Genomic DNA, 16040 nt, shown 5'->3' on the forward strand with positions numbered 1-16040 from the left:
AAGATGCTGATTTGGATGTATTGGAGTTCAGCTTTGGCTGCAAAGAGAAGATGCTTTGGATCCCCAGGGACAGAGAAAAGCATCTTAAGTCTTGGTCCTCACTGCCACGCACTGAATGCCTTGCAGTGGGTCTGTGTCAGCCCTTTGTGAAAACCCCCCCACCCCATCTCTCTGGAGCTGGCCTATTAAGCCGCTCCTCTGTTGCCAGAGTTGAGGTGGGCTGTCACCAGCTAGCCTGGGAAATGGTATTTATAGATGGCAGTCCCTCTTCCCCCTGGTCCCCAGCCTCTCCCTGAGCACTTGTCGGTGAGCTCCTCTCCCTGAGCACTTGTCGGTGAGCTCCAATTATCTGTGAATGGAGGAGAAGGATCCTGGCAGGTCCAGGGCAAGCAAGGAATGTGGCAATAGGCCCTTCGCACATTCAGAGTTTCAGAATTTTTCCATTATTTCAATATATTTCTCTTCTTGTGGCCTGCTTCCTTCTTCTTGCTGGCTTTGTCGTTATAATCTTACATTGTGGTACGTCGGAAAGTGCGCTGGTGCTGCAGTTAGAGAACTTGGTATTTGACTGTGGAGTGACTCTGTGATGTCAGACACGTTATCCCACTTCTCAAGGCCTCACTCTCTTCACCTGTGCTGTGGACGGTTATCCATGCTGCTCCGGGAGAGCTCCGGCACAATGCCTGGTGTACAGCGAGTGCTCGGTGGTTGTGAGCCATTGATTCCCTTGGCTGGTTTAAGGTGCTGCATGCCTTCCAGCATGGCAGGCTTTCTGAATATCGGCAGTTACTACCCAGAGCACTGGCTGGAGATGGAGAAGGTGTAGGAGATTGATCTGATTGAGGTGGACTCCTCATTGTCAGAAGTTGCTTGTGCTAAGGACAAGCGTGCAAAACACTGGGATGAGCTTGGTTTTTCTGGTTTTGCTCTTCTCTTCAAAATGAAGGACGGAAATCTAAGGAACGTTCACTGACCTTGGGAATCGGGGCTCACCAATAACATTGCTCTCCGTCTGACCCCCACCCCCCTTTCAGAAAAGGATGGTTTGCCCTCACGTGGCCCATCCGGGGTCCACATTCCCTGATTCTGGGAGTTACGACACATGAAGGCTTGGCTGAGTGTCTTCGTTTCCATCCTACCCACACTAATTTCATCCCATCACCTTTCCCCTCTCCAGCCCTCCTCCTCCGCCACAGCCCCTGTCTGCTCACCTGGGTCAGGCTCCCCGTTTCCCCCGCCACCTCCATCGCTGAGGCCGCTCCCCATCTCCTCCCGCTTCCCCAGTCCCCACCTCTCTCCTCCATTCTGTCTTTCTTCTCTCCCTGGGCCTCGCGCTCCCAGCCCCCCTCCCCGTGCCCTGCCTCTTCTCAGTCCTCTCGCAGTATCATTAATGCCTTCTTTGATACAGCCCACAACCTCACGATTATTCTGAGGTCAGGAGATGCAGGTGCCAGGCAGCTCTCTGCTGCGCCTCAGAGGGCCTCTGTCCCCAGTCCCTCCTGCTCGACAGGGCTGGAATCCTAATTGGCCACTCGCCCCTTTGCTTGTGGCAGCCTCACCGGGAACGTTCATCGTCCCCTTTCCCTCCCTGAGGATGCTGAGAGCTCAGCCACAATGAGGCATTGATTCAAGGAGTGGGGGGATGCCGTCCTGACAAAGGGTCCCAATGATGAGACACGAGAAAGGGGGCGCTCTACGGGGTTATAGAATGCCTTGCAGATGGGAACAGAGGAGCTCTAAATGGGGTACTGTCCTGTCACTTGGAGAGGGAGTGACGGGGCAAGTGTGGGCCATTTGAAAGAGGCATTTTGAAATGACGCTCTCGTCAGATGGAACCACGCAATCAGAGACGTGTGGCGTGCCCCTGCGGCTCACAAAAATACCCGATGACTCATAGCCGATATTCAGTCAACGTTCTGGCTGGGGAGGCGGGAGCCGCGTGGCTCATTATCATTCCAGCTTCGTCTCCTGGAGGCTGGGCCCGCTGCTGTTCTCCAGGCTGTAATAGGATTGGTCCCACGAAGCAGAGACCGGGAGGCCTGGAGCTGTGTGGGTGGAAGGTATTGAAAACTAATTCTGCAATTCGGGAGAGAGAAGAGGAGTTTGTTTGTTTGTTTTTTAAGTGAAAAATAAGAAAAATATTAATTTTTGTCTGTTCATTCATTCAGTATTCATTCATTCATTCAGCAAACACTTCTTTAGAGCCAGGCTCTGGGCTAGATGCTCAGGGAAGGAGGGGGTCCCCTCTCTCAAGCCTTAGAGCCTGGAGGGGAAACTGATCAAAAAACCAGGGGTTTCACTACAGTGTTTTGAATGTTGTGAGGGAGGTTTCATTGCCAAAGCCAGGATCGTTCTGCGGAGTTAAAAGGCAGAGCAGTTTCAAAGAGCGCTCTAATTATTCCTCCATTTTCTCTCAGCGGATAAGCACCTCCTTTAAAGCACAGCATCCTGGGAAGCCGTTTCAACAGTATCCATTTTCAAATGTCCCAAGTAACCAAATGGTTTCCCTCCAACCCCAGAGAGATAGTGAAATCCCTGAAAAAGTGTGTCTCAATACCTTCAAAGGAAGAGCTTATTGTCTGGGATGAGAGTACTTCTTATTACCTTTTTAATAATTGGTCTATGCCAGGCTCTGTGCTCAATGCTTTAAATACACCATCTCATTCAATCCTCTCCCTCACTGCCTAAGATGGGCTTTATTATTCTGCTTTTAGATATGGATACTGAGGCTCAAAGACACGAAGTATCTTGTTCCTGGTTACAGAACTGAGCCTCGAACTCAGTTCTGCTTGGGCCAACGCACATGCTTTTCAATATCAGGCTGTACTGCCTACCTCATGGTTCTTGGGCTTGGTGATTGTGGCTTGGCAGTGGAAATGATAGAATAGATAGATCGCTAGCATTTCCTACCAGACGCAGTACAATGCAAAAGGGCTTCCATTTCCAGTTTTCGAAAATGGGGATCAGGAACCACTGCCACCGTGGTCATCATCATCGTCAACATCACCACAGCACGTGAGAGCCTTAAGAAAGGCTTCCTTGACTCTTGTTTGAAGAGCTACAAGCCAGGAGATCCCTCTACTCACTCACTGTATGATTTCACCTCTGAGCTCCTCTTGCCATGTCTAGAAAATGGAGCTGGGAGTCCCTTGGCAGGAATAACAAGAACTAACTTTTATGGGGTCCCTATTACCTACTAAGTTAGGGGCAAAGACTTCCCAAAAAAATTCATGTCATCCTCACCACAGCCCGGTGTGGGGGGAATGATTAGGAAGGTGAAGGAAACTGCCAGCATTCCCTTGGCTCAGGAGTGGAGGTGCCAGGATTTGAAGCAATCTCGGACTGACCTCAAGTCCCAAGCTATTTTGGGGATGTGATTGTGAAGCCCAAGTGAGAAAATGGGAGTGAATGTACCCTGTGCAGGGTAAAAAGTGCTAGACACATGTAAGGGATTATTCGTAGCATGGAAGACAGCCAAGAGGGGACTTGCACAGAAATGAGGAAAGATGAGAGGCCACTAAGCTGACTGTCTTACATCTTTTTATCTCTTCTTCTGTTGCTTCTTATCTGATCTAGTATGTACCTTCACTGGAATGTTTCAGAGGCTGGAATCTGGGGACAGGCTTGGGTTTGTTTATAAACGTGTTGAGGGGCTATGGAGAGGGGGGCCTAGAGGTACATGTTGTGTTGGAAATTTCACTGACCTGAGAGCTTGGAGCTCTGGAAAGAATGGGGGAAATAACATCTTTCTTACCTGTTCTGAAAAGCCACTATGAGGATCACATAAGATCATAAATATGGAAGCACTTCCTGATCTCCAGAGTCATATAAAATACAATTTTTTTTTTTTTTTTAGTTTTTTAGTTAATTAATTAATTAATTTTATGGCTGTGTTGGGTCTTCGTTTCTGTGTGAGGGCTTTCTCCAGTTGCAGCAAGTGGGGGCCACTCTTCATCGCGGTGCGCGGGCCTCTCACTATCGCGGCCTCTCTTGTTGCGGAGCACAGGCTCCAGACGCGCAGGCTTAGTAATTGTGACTCACAGGCCCAGCTGCTCCGCGGCATGTGGGATCTTCCCAGACCAGGGCTCGAACCCGTGTCCCCTGCATTGGCAGGCAGACTCTCAACCACTGTGCCACCAGGGAAGCCCTATAATTTGTTTTTGTTGAAGTTTTTGGATGTTATATAACCTCATGGGAGGAATCTGTAAAGAGGGTTGAAACATCTGGTGCAGGTTAAAAGAAATAACCCCTAAATTCTTCTTATTGCCGATCTTTTACAATCTGTTGTCATCCGGCAGGGGTTTCTGAGTTCATACGTTTTAATTTTCTGAATCAAACTTCCGCGGGACGAATGAATAATACAACTATAGAGCTGCAAGGGCCTCAAAGAACATTCACTCCAACCCCTTCCCTTTACAGATGAGGACATTGAACATTAGGAGGGTAGAGTACAAGGTCAAGTAGCTGCTCTGTGGCATTACCAGGAACTACAGTGTAGTTCTTGTCATTGATGTTCGGTGCCCTTCCTATGATAACTGTTCTACCCAGTCCTTTCATTCTTTGGGCAGCTCCACTTTGCATTAGCAGTTGGATAACCATAACCCCACTTTGCATTAATAGCTGGATAACCACAAGCCCACCCATGATGGTTAACATTCTCCATCTCCCCTCTACCCACAGGACAATTCAGCAGTGGCTTGCAAGGGTCCAGTCGCTTCTCTACTGCAATGAGAACGGGTTTTGGGGGACCTTCCTGGAGAGCCAGAGGAGCTGCGTGTGCCACGGCAGCACCACGCTGTGCCAGCGCCCCATCCCCTGCATCATCGGAGGGAACAACAGCTGTGCCATGTGCAGCCTGGCCAACATCTCGCTCTGCGGCTCCTGCAACAAGGGCTACAAGCTATACCGAGGCCGCTGCGAGCCACAGAACGTGGACTCGGAGCGGAGCGAGCAGTTCATCAGCTTCGAGACCGACCTGGACTTCCAGGACCTGGAGCTAAAGTACCTGCTGCAGAAGATGGACTCACGCCTCTACGTCCACACCACCTTCATCAGCAACGAGATCCGTCTCGACACCTTCTTTGACCCCCGGTGGCGCAAGCGCATGTCCCTCACTCTCAAGAGCAACAAGAACCGCATGGACTTCATCCACATGGTGATCGGCATGTCCATGCGCATCTGCCAGATGCGCAACAGCAGCCTGGACCCCATGTTCTTCGTCTACGTCAACCCCTTCAGCGGGAGCCACTCAGAGGGCTGGAACATGCCCTTTGGGGAGTTCGGCTACCCGCGCTGGGAGAAGATCCGTCTCCAGAACAGCCAGTGCTACAACTGGACTCTCCTGCTGGGCAATCGGTGGAAAACGTTTTTTGAAACGGTCCACATCTACCTACGTAGTCGGACTCGGCTACCTACCCTCCTGCGGAATGAGACTGGCCAGGGCCCTGTGGACCTGTCCGATCCCTCCAAGAGGCAGTTCTACATCAAGATCTCGGATGTGCAGGTGTTCGGGTACAGCCTGAGGTTCAACGCCGACCTCCTTCGCAGCGCCGTGCAGCAGGTCAACCAGTCCTACACGCAGGGCGGCCAGTTCTACTCCTCTTCGTCTGTGATGCTCCTCTTGTTAGATATTCGGGACCGAATCAATCGCCTGGCCCCCCCTGTGGCCCCGGGGAAGCCCCAGCTGGACTTGTTCTCATGTATGCTGAAACACCGCCTGAAACTGACCAACAGTGAGATCATCAGGGTGAACCACGCCCTGGACCTCTACAACACCGAGATCCTCAAACAGTCAGACCAGATGACAGCCAAGCTCTGTTAACCTGGACTCTTTGCCATGGACGTTCCCTTTTGTTGTACAAACAGAACAGAACCAAGCAAAGCAAAACAAACACAAATTTGTAAAATGTAATTAATATTCAAAGGAAAGGAGGAAAAATCTTCATTCGCTGGAAACGAAAACATTCTAGCAACTGTATAAAACCGTTGGGCATGTTTGTTATTTCTATACTCTGTCGTGAAGAAGGGTCTCAGCCTTGGGAGGAGCTTGGAGGGAGTTGCTTCTTAGGCCTCAGGTGCTGTATTGAGGGGGGAGATGAGAGAGAGCATATGCAATGAATTGTAAAGATCTCTGCTGTGCAGGTGCTAAGATTAAACACTAAAAAGAAAGATATATGTAATGTACAACCGACACTGCCATTTTTCCTTGTGGGAGGAAATGGACATAGATAAAGAAGATATTTCTTCGGTTATGATTTCTTCCCTCTTTATCCTTAATTCCTTGTGGTTCATTTGATTCATTTGCACACAAGGGTGGGGACGCAATGACAATTCTGTCTCACCCAGATAGCTTCTTTCACGCTGAATAAACTGAAGCTAATTGAAGCTGGACAATAGGTGGGATTGTGGGGGAGAGGCATTCACATTCACAGGGTGTTAAAAACAGTAAGGAACCTTGGATATCAGCTTAGTGACCTCCTTGATTCAGTTTGGGAAGTAGCCTCAGAGAGAAATGGCATGCCCTTGGCTATACACATGGTTACTGCCTGAATAGTGATTTGAGCCCTGCCTTCTGACTCCTTCTAAATCATGCCGGCCACTTTTGTGTTTACTCCAACTAAACTGCCAAGGGATGAGTGTTTTTCAGTCTCAGGTTGTTTTGATAGTTCTTTTTCTTTTAATCAAGAAACCCCTTTTACCTACCGTCTCCAAAAAGAAATGGTGTCAGATTTCCTAGAAATGCTTTGCATATTAAACTTTAGTTTGACTAAAAATCAATAACCAAAATAAAATAGGGTAGGTTTTAATATTGCATTGGTCTGCCAGGCTGACTTCCCCAAGTAGGTATCTAAAAAAAGGTCCTTTAACTCAGAATACACACCACACATACACACAGACACACAAATACACTAACACTGCCACTTCTTGGGCATCGCTGAAAACTGAGAAGCCTTGTCTGGGACTTGGGGTTTAAATTGAAAGGAGAGATGCAAGAAAGAAAACTCATTTCAAAGCACTTCTGTAGAGGATTTGGGCAAATACCATTTCTTACCAGTTCTCCAGGAACTCTGCATTTATCTTTTTGCTAGGGTGGTACTAGCCAGAGGTGCTTCGAATCTTCATTTCCAAACTGGCAGAGAAACAGGACCACACATTTCAGGGTTGGAAGAGAAAATAGGACTCTTCTGGTCTCGACGTCTGCCCAGTGCAAATCTCTTTACCGTCTTTGGGAGATACCCCTGTTTGCTAACTGCACCATTCCAGGAACAGGAAGCTCATTAGATCTATTGTCCACATTCCTTGGATTCCCCTTTCACTGGGGGGGAGCAATAGTGCTCATTCCAGCTTGTGTTATAAAACAGATCTAATTATTCGATGGTTCTTTTGTACCTTTACCAGCTTCTGTGTACCTTCCACTCATGGGTTCCAGTTCTAGAATGTGCATTTTCTCCTCATGTCAATGCTTTTGTAGATAAAATACAAAAACTATCTCAGGGGTCACCAGAGTCTGTAATAATATGACTCAAAGAGAATACCCGCCCCCCTTATAGTTTAAGATGAAAGGAGAGGGCTTCAGTGCAGAAGAGGTAAAGAATTATCTAGTTTAATTTAAGTGTGTGTGCGCAGGGAGGAGTGGAGGGGAAGATATATCCTGGTTTTTGCATAGTGAAATTCCAAGTGTAATGTTCCAGTTTTTAGTATGAATTAGCATATATTTTGATACAAACTTTAACACTTAATGTGCACTTCACACCAACATAGTTGTTTGACCTCAGATTTTGAGAGGATTCGGTGTTCATTTAGGTTGGAAATTCTTCATGCCAGAGGTCACATAGCAGCTATTTATCAAGCACAAGATTTTGCAGAAAGTCAGTAAATTATTAAACATCTCTTCAACACCTAGTAGATGAATGAGGCATACCAGAAAAATGAGATTTGGAAGGAAATGGTCCGTGCTTTTGTGCCATTCACACGTTAGTGACAAAGACATATGAACCAATTCAAAAATAAACAATAATTACAGTACACTATGATGAGTGCTATTGTGGGGTCGCACACAAGGAGGAGACGTGAAGAAGTTGCTAATTCTGTTCATGCAGTTGGTACAGGCTTTATATGGACATGTTCATCCTGAGTGTTGAAAATGAACAGGACTTGGGCAAATAACAAGGAGCAGAAGGGCCAAAGGAACAGAGAATGCAAAAGCACAAAGGAATAAATATGCATGGGTATTTGAGGGTCAGTTAAAATAGTTAAAATAATAGTGTTAAAGGGTATCCTTTTAAATGGTAATCCTTCTAAGGAAAGTGAGGATTTCGACTCTAAATGAGAAGTTGAAATAACCATCCATAATCCTTATAACCTAAAGAATGAATTCAATTGTCTCTCTTCCTTTCTCTTTCATCTCTACCTTCCAACAAGTTCCAAATACTCATAATGTAATAACCCCTTATATTTACACAGCGCTTTACAGATAACGGGGCAATCTTCATATGCACTGTGCTACCTAATCCTCATCCGAATTCAGAGCATTCAACCCGAGTTCTTCCCCAGACTTCACCAACTGTGTGTGTGTGTGTGTGTATGTGTGTGTAAGAAAGGTTTCTTCCCATTACTGTAACAATAGTAATTACATCACTTTATATTACAAAGAGAATACAGCAATATCTAATGATTGGAAAGATAAGGGAAATATATAAATTTTCAAGGACAGAGAGATTCAGAGATTCAAACATCGAAATATCTGTTCGAAGGTGAAATGAAAATACTTTTCTATAAAAGGACACAGAGTTGTGTGGATTTCCAAGTATCTCTTGCTTGGGTCCAGCTCTTTGAGCTAACAAGGTTCCCCTCCAGCTGGGAGGAAGAGAAACCTGAAGCCCTCAAGTGAGATTTTAATTCAGTTAGTGTTTACCAATTTGATGCAGCAACCAAGGACCTATGGTGTCTGATTAATAGGCTGATGCTAAGGTAAAAGAGTAAACAGTACCATTTGGATAAGCCTGGCAGCAAAGCATGGCATTGCTATGGAAACCACAGAAGGCCATTAATTAGCTATCAAATAAAATCATTGGAAAATTCTGGACCCTGGCATATCTGCCCCCTTCAAAGAGGAGGACAAGAAGAGTTCATACTAACAGCAAAGTCTCCCTTCACTGATTAAAATCATAGCTGCACAGGCACTACATGTCACAAAGTGGAAGAAAGATTAGGAAGTAAAACAAATTGACACAATAGAAGGAAAGAGTCTTTGGGATTATCCAATTCCAAGGATATATTTTAAATGTAGAATATCTTATTGGATTGTCTATGTTGATAAACTTATCTCAATGACAAACATTTTCTCCTATTCTCTGTTTGTGGAAAGAAAGTGAGAAGAATAATATGTATCCACTAGATGGTGATAAATGATTGGGGGAAGCTATCAGAGAGTCAAAGCGTGAGAAGCAATTAACCCCTAAAATAATAGATGGAGATTGTGTAACTTTGAAATTAATAGGGGGAAATTTTTTTAATTAAAAAGAAGGCAGAAAAGGAGAAACAAAAGAATCATTAAAATAGCTGAATACATAAACAGACATAATAACAAAACTTGCCACACAAATAATCACAATAAATGTACTTGGGCAAAACTTGCCAGTAAAGAGACAGAGGTGGTCAGACTATAAGTTATAACTTTTAAAAGTAATGGGGAAAAAGTTTGAAAATAAAAAGATGCGTAAAGGTATCCTAGACAAATATTAACTAAAAGGAAGCTGATGTAGTACTGTTAATAGCAAAGTGGACTTTAAGGCAAAACACATTATTAGGATTAAAGATGGTCAATTCAGCAGGGAAAGTGGAGAGAAGAGTGGACACATAGAACCATACACTCTTTAGGCTAAAGGGGTCATTAAGAATCTGTAAAACTTCAACTTTCAGAGATGAAGAGTTATACTTGAAGTTATTCTACAAGTTTTGAACACTGACCATGATTACAGTTCTCTTTTCACTACCTCCAAGTAAAAGACTGTCCAGTCCAACCTCCTAACCAAGACAAGAATCAGTTCCATGACATTTAAACTGATAAGCTAATAATGTACAGAAACTCATACGCAAATATTCTCTCTCTCTCTCCTCTATCTTTCTTTTCTATGTCACCAAAATCTTCTCTATAGGCATTTTTCCAATTGAAGATCGATGCAAATCTTTGGTTGGTTATAATGAGCTCAGGCTGGGCAGAGAGTACTCTCTTCCTAAGAACAGAGTAATACCAGTGGCTCCAGCTCTGCCAACCTGAGAGCCTACAGATGGAAGAAGTTACCTGAATGAACTCTCCTTTCTCAATATCCCTGCTTTTCCAAATCATTATCAGGGCCTGAAGGTACAAGTGCAAGGTCATCCCTCACTTTTCAGTATTGGATCTAATGGTAAGCATTCTGCATCAAGGCATATGGTACATTCTCTGACTGGCTTGGAACCCTCTTTCCTCTCAATAAATAACTCACAGATCAAGACAGATGCAGGGAATGGGATGGGAAAGTTTTGAACCAATGGGGAGGAAATCAACTCAAAAGTCATAGTTACTTTTGGGGGAATTGTGGATCTTTTTGAGAAATGTGAACGCTCTGGACTCTTTCCCAATAAAAATGTACCTTCACATACACTTTTGAATAATATTTCACAGATCCCTTAATGATCTTTCTTGAACATTCTAGAATACTACAAACCTTCAGTAAGTGCCTCTGATCTCGCCTAGACCCTTTATTTTACGAAATTTAACACTTCAGCTTTCAGAGATGAGGAGTTGCACCCAAAGTTATCCTAAAAGTCTTGAACACTAAGCATGGATTTAGTTCCCTTTACACTATCTCAAGCATATTTTGGCCTAGGATCTCATATCAAGGTAATGTAGTTCAGATAGCTGAATCCTGCCCTTAGGGAAGGCAGTTTTTAACATACAGGTAAACACCTTAATGGAAATGACAGTTATGGTCACGTTAATAAAACCCAAAATATACTAAATCCCAAATGTATTAAGTAGATACATTCTGAATAAGCACTAACTAAAAGGAAGAGGTCTCTAAACCAGAAAGTAATGAGCTTGGTTAAAGGATGAGCAGGCATGCATTGGTAAGTATTGCATCATCAGTGGAGACAGAGTCTGGTTCACTGAACCTGGTACAATAGTACATGAAGTTTGAAAGAGAGAGGGTTTGTCCTACTCAATTCAGTCTATTCCAACAATACCACAGATGGCGTGGCTCAGATAGCAAACATTTATTTCTTACATTTCTGGAGGCTGGGCATTCCAAGATCAATGCACCTGCAGATTTCCTGTCTGGTGAGGATCCACTTCCTGGTCATAAAGGGCTGTGTCCCCACTGTGTCCTCACATGGCAGTAGGGGCAAGAGAGCTCTCCGGGGGTCTTTTTTATAAAGGCACAAATCCCACTAATGAGGGTTTCACCCTCATGACCTAATCACCTCCCTACCTCCTAATACCAGCACCTTGAGGGTTAGGATTTCAATGTATCAATATTAGGAGGACACAGATATTTACAGTGTTAAATCAGTTTAAGCGAAAACCTCCATTAAATAGCTTGGAATAAACAAATGAGCTTCATGAGTCACAAGTTGACTTTCTCTCATTTGAGTATCTGACCTCCACTCCCAAACTTCCTTGCTTGGTAAGTGTCCACACCAAAACAGCACTGGTTCCACCCCAGGGCCAATATTTCCCTAAGAATCCTAAGAATGAACAAGGAGCCTGTCCACAGTCAAGATTTCACAGTCTCCATAAAACTTCTACATGGAACCATTTATGCCAAGAAGAAAATGGCTTTGACAAAAATTTTAAATAAAAGCTTCAGAGCTGATTGATAAGGGAAAGAAGGGATTCCTAAGCTACTGGTATAAATTTTCCTATTGATGTCACCGGGGATGGCTGTGCTCTCCCTGTCAAGTGATCCCTGCAAACCTTAACCAGGGACCCAAGATTGGTCTGACTCTGCCACAGGCTTGCATCAGTGAGGAAATTGTAATGTTCTTACAAATTAGAGGGTGATTATACACCCTGCCAAGGGATCGTTAATTATATGGTGTTAATTGCATAATGTATCATTATAAATTAATAATAACATCACCTAGCATTTTGTTAGTGTGCAAAAGGATGCTGTGCTTAAAGCCTGGACCCAGGAGCTGGGTTTTCCTGAATTATTAGACACCTCGGATTAGAGCTCAGATTAAAACTCAGATCCCCCAACTTCCAGGTGAGTGATTTAACCATTATAGTCAACATTATTCCTGACATGAGAAAATAACTAGCAGCATAGGGCTGTAGCTAAGAGTACAGCCTGGAGACAAGAGAAAATAGAGCTCATCCACTTAACTACCCGTGCTGCTTGACTGAGATATTTAACCTCTTTGTGCTTCAATTTCTTCTTCTGTGAAAATGAGGTTCTTAACAGGTTCTCCCTAACATGGTTGGTTATGAGAATTACATATGTTTGAGAGCCTAAAACTGTGACTGGCATATAGGAAGCCTATCTGTTAGTTAAATAGGTGACATAAATAAAAATATACTTTAGATAGATAGATATGCAAAATAATATTCTTCATAATACTAGCTAGCATCAATTGGGCTCATTTTACAAGCCAAACACTACAGTAACAATTTGATGCAAGTTACTCATTTAACTTCACTGCAACCCAATGAGGGGGGTCGAATTATCGGTTCAGCTTACACATTAAGAAACTGAGTCTTAGAAAGATGAAATAACTTGTCTGTGGTCACACAGCTAGTGATGGAATTATGATTTGCCAGTCTCCAAAAATAGGTCTCTTAAGTATGCTGCACGATTTCCCCGATTAGTGAAAATAAGTGGCCTAACAAAGTTATTTATAAGCATAATCTAGACCTTAAGAGGCATCTGGCACCACTATTTTATTACAGAACCATTCAATTCCTCTGTGAGCCAGAGTTAAGGGTACCCAGATAGCTTTAAATGTGCTGACTCCTGGAATCAGAGCTTCAGCAGGGGCCCAGGAGGAATGGGCTGTCTAGGACAGATTTTCCATCCGGAAGAGCAGGATCTGGCACAGAGCCCAGATACATTTCATACTCCTGCTCAAACACCTCACGGAAGCCTATTGGCTCCAGGTAGGTCCACCGTCTCTTTGGGCAAAGTGCTATTGATTTGTGCATTGCTCTTCTCTGGGAAAGCAGTGCTGAGGGAGTGAAATATGCAAGTGGTGAGCGGGAGATGAACGCCATAGTCTGTTCTCCATGCCTAGCATACAAAGAGGAGGCCTTTGATCTCCAGCTGGGCCTGTTCCTACATTTCAACATGGGCTGGAACCAGTCTGATCCAAGGCTCCTGAAATCTATCCCTGGCCCATCCCCCCAACAGAGCTGGATGGGATCTTTGGGATAACTGGGGAGGATGGAGAATGACTTCTGTAGACAGTGGGGGGGGGAGTTGTGTAAAGATATCTTCCTTGTTTCTAGTTCAGCTTCCTGCTGTCACCCCACCTTCTCAAGCTATTTGTACCTGGCCTATCCTAGAAGTCCCAGAATTGTCGTTCTTGACCATAACATGCAAACCAATTTTTCTTTCTCTTACAGTGACACAAAGACAGAAAGGCAGAATGAATAAACTATATTGTGATTAAAGAATTTTAGATGTTTACCAAAAAATTACTTCTACATGTGCTTTTTCAAGCAATGTCTGTGGAAAGGGGCATATAAATGCCTATTTCACCTTCTAACCTTGTAAGGTCAATCAGGTCTTAGGAAATGGGATTCAGCATACATTTACAGAAGAGGAAAAGAAGGCATGTAATGTTTACTGCTCCTCTGTGATGCCCTAGGTACTTAGCATGTATCTAATCCAATCCTCATAAATGCCTAGGAGAGACTTGTTATTATTGACATCATGCAGGTGAGGAATTTAGGCACCAAAAAGGTTAGTAACTTAAGTTCAGTTTCACAATTTACTTTTTTAGCACAGAATTAAACAGTGAGATGGAGTGGTTAGCCGCATGGGATCTGGGGCCTGAAGAGGTTCAATTCTTATAAACTCTGTGACCTCGGAAAGTTACTTAACCTCTGTGGAGTTTCTTCATCTGTCGCTTGGGGAGAATAATAACTCCCAGTTTATCCAGTTGCCATGAGGATGTTTCTTTTGCCATATTTCCACCCTTTACATTACACCCATTACACCCTTTACAGATTTACACCCTTTAGTTCAGGTAAGGGCCTGCCTAGAACTCCCTTGGTACATGGGAAGCACTCAATAAAAGTTAGCTTTCATAATTCCTTTGGGCAAGGCATGGATCAAGACTGGAGCTTGAAGTCATGGCCCCATTATGCCCTTTGGCTTCCCCCGTTGAGTATGTGGCTCCCTGGCTATCATCTATAGCACAGAAACTAACTGGAAGAGGTAGACAAATTCCTAGCTTCCAACAGTTCACAGGCAAAACACACAGGGGGAGGGTAGAATGGAAGAAGACATCATTTTTCAATGATAAAAATGGAATCGGGGAAAAAGAGAATGAAAGACTGAGTTTGTAAGAGAAGTAATGAAGAAGAGTGGTGACTGTTCCCAGAGTCCTCTGACAAAGCTTGGTACAGCCTCACCCCATTTCCAAGCAAGCAGGGATGTTGCTTAGCAACCCAGCCAGGAACAGCAGAGAGAGCTCTGTGCTGGTACATTAAGGGCTGCTACTGCCGTCCTGAAAAGGACCAAACTTTTGCTTACAATCCCGCCTATAGCACAAGGCACACCTGCGAACTGGAAGCACCTGGGAGAAGAGTTTTCTGGGAGGTTCGGTGGAACAGAAGGCTGGCAAAGGGGAAAAGAGTCTAAATTAGTGGAAAAAATACAGAACGAATATTCTTAAAAATTTCTTTCAAATACTGCAGAAACAATGTGCTAAGAAAGATTTGCCAAGCCAAGGGCTTGGTGAGTCAGCGTCACTGCATGTTGATGTGGCAATGGAGGCCAGCAGGACATGCGAGGTTCCCGGCTCATGTGGGCCACCTCTCCTTACAGCTGCAGCCACTTGATTACCACCTACAAGTTCAGTCTCAAAGTCAGATCTGGAGAGAATATTGTTCTTAGTCAGTCGAGATTGAAGGTGTCAGAGTTCAACTCTATATTCATTCATTCAACAAATATTTCTTGAAGTTTGCAGTTTAGAGAGAAAGATAGACATTCATTTTGAAGTGTGATACGTGTTAAGGAGTGGGAAGTGTAAGCTGCTATGGGAGTATTACAACATGAACCCCTAACCTAGATTGGACAGGGAAGGGGGGAAAGTCGTGGAAAGCACCAGAAGATCTGATGTTTAATGAGAGTCTTGAATGATAAGTAAGAGTTGAACAAAGAGGAAGGGAAATTTGTTCCATGTGGAGTGGCCGTTCACGCAATGGTCCAGTTCAGCTGGAGATGAGAGAGAGAAAAGGGGAGAGGGAGAGGGAGGGGGAGGGAAAGAAGAGAGGGGAGAGAGGAATGAATTGGGCATGGGGATGGGAAGGAGTAGCAGAAGGTAAAAGTATTACATAGTCACGTGATGAAGGGTCTTGCAACTCATATGAGGATTCTGGACTTTATCCTAAGAGCAACTAGCAGCCCTTGCAGAACTTCAAGCATGACAACATGTGATCAAGTGTACTAGCAGCCCGTCAGCCCTTCGGCTATCCCACTTTATGCTTGTAACCCAGTACCTGGGTCCCTGGTCTAGTCTCTTGAACTCCTGGCTTGATCTTCTGCGTAGTTTCCCCGGTCCCGGAAGAAAGGAGAGGCTGCATTCTCTGGGGGTGGGGAGGTGAGGAGGCAGGGGGATACATTACCACCCCTTCCTTAATGCACAGAGTCTTGCTCTTGAACCTGAACTCGTGTATCATCCATTTCCCTGCCCCCCCTTTTGACTTTGCCTGTTTTGACTCTCAGCCACAGGGCTTGCCCTCCTGCCCCTCCTCATGTCCTTATGGCTGACCTGATGCTGTTTGGTGGGACTCTCTATCACTCACTTTTGTTTTCTTCATCCCACTGCTA

At 44.5% G+C, this 16040-nt stretch overlaps 1 protein-coding gene across 1 annotated transcript in view; it reads left to right on the plus strand.

The window, feature by feature from the left end:
• BRINP1 (BMP/retinoic acid inducible neural specific 1) overlaps window positions 1-5821 on the plus strand; it is a 124080-nt gene extending 118259 nt beyond the window's left edge. Inside the window, exon 7 of the mRNA XM_068553157.1 lies at window positions 4681-5821. Within this exon, the coding sequence (XP_068409258.1) occupies window positions 4681-5821 (1141 nt within the window). The remainder of the gene's footprint in view (window positions 1-4680) is intronic.
• Window positions 5822-16040: the final 10219 nt, after the last annotated feature.

The sequence above is a fragment of the Eschrichtius robustus genome, chromosome 10, assembly GCF_028021215.1.
Source record: "Eschrichtius robustus isolate mEscRob2 chromosome 10, mEscRob2.pri, whole genome shotgun sequence".
NCBI classification, from domain to species: domain Eukaryota; kingdom Metazoa; phylum Chordata; class Mammalia; order Artiodactyla; family Eschrichtiidae; genus Eschrichtius; species Eschrichtius robustus.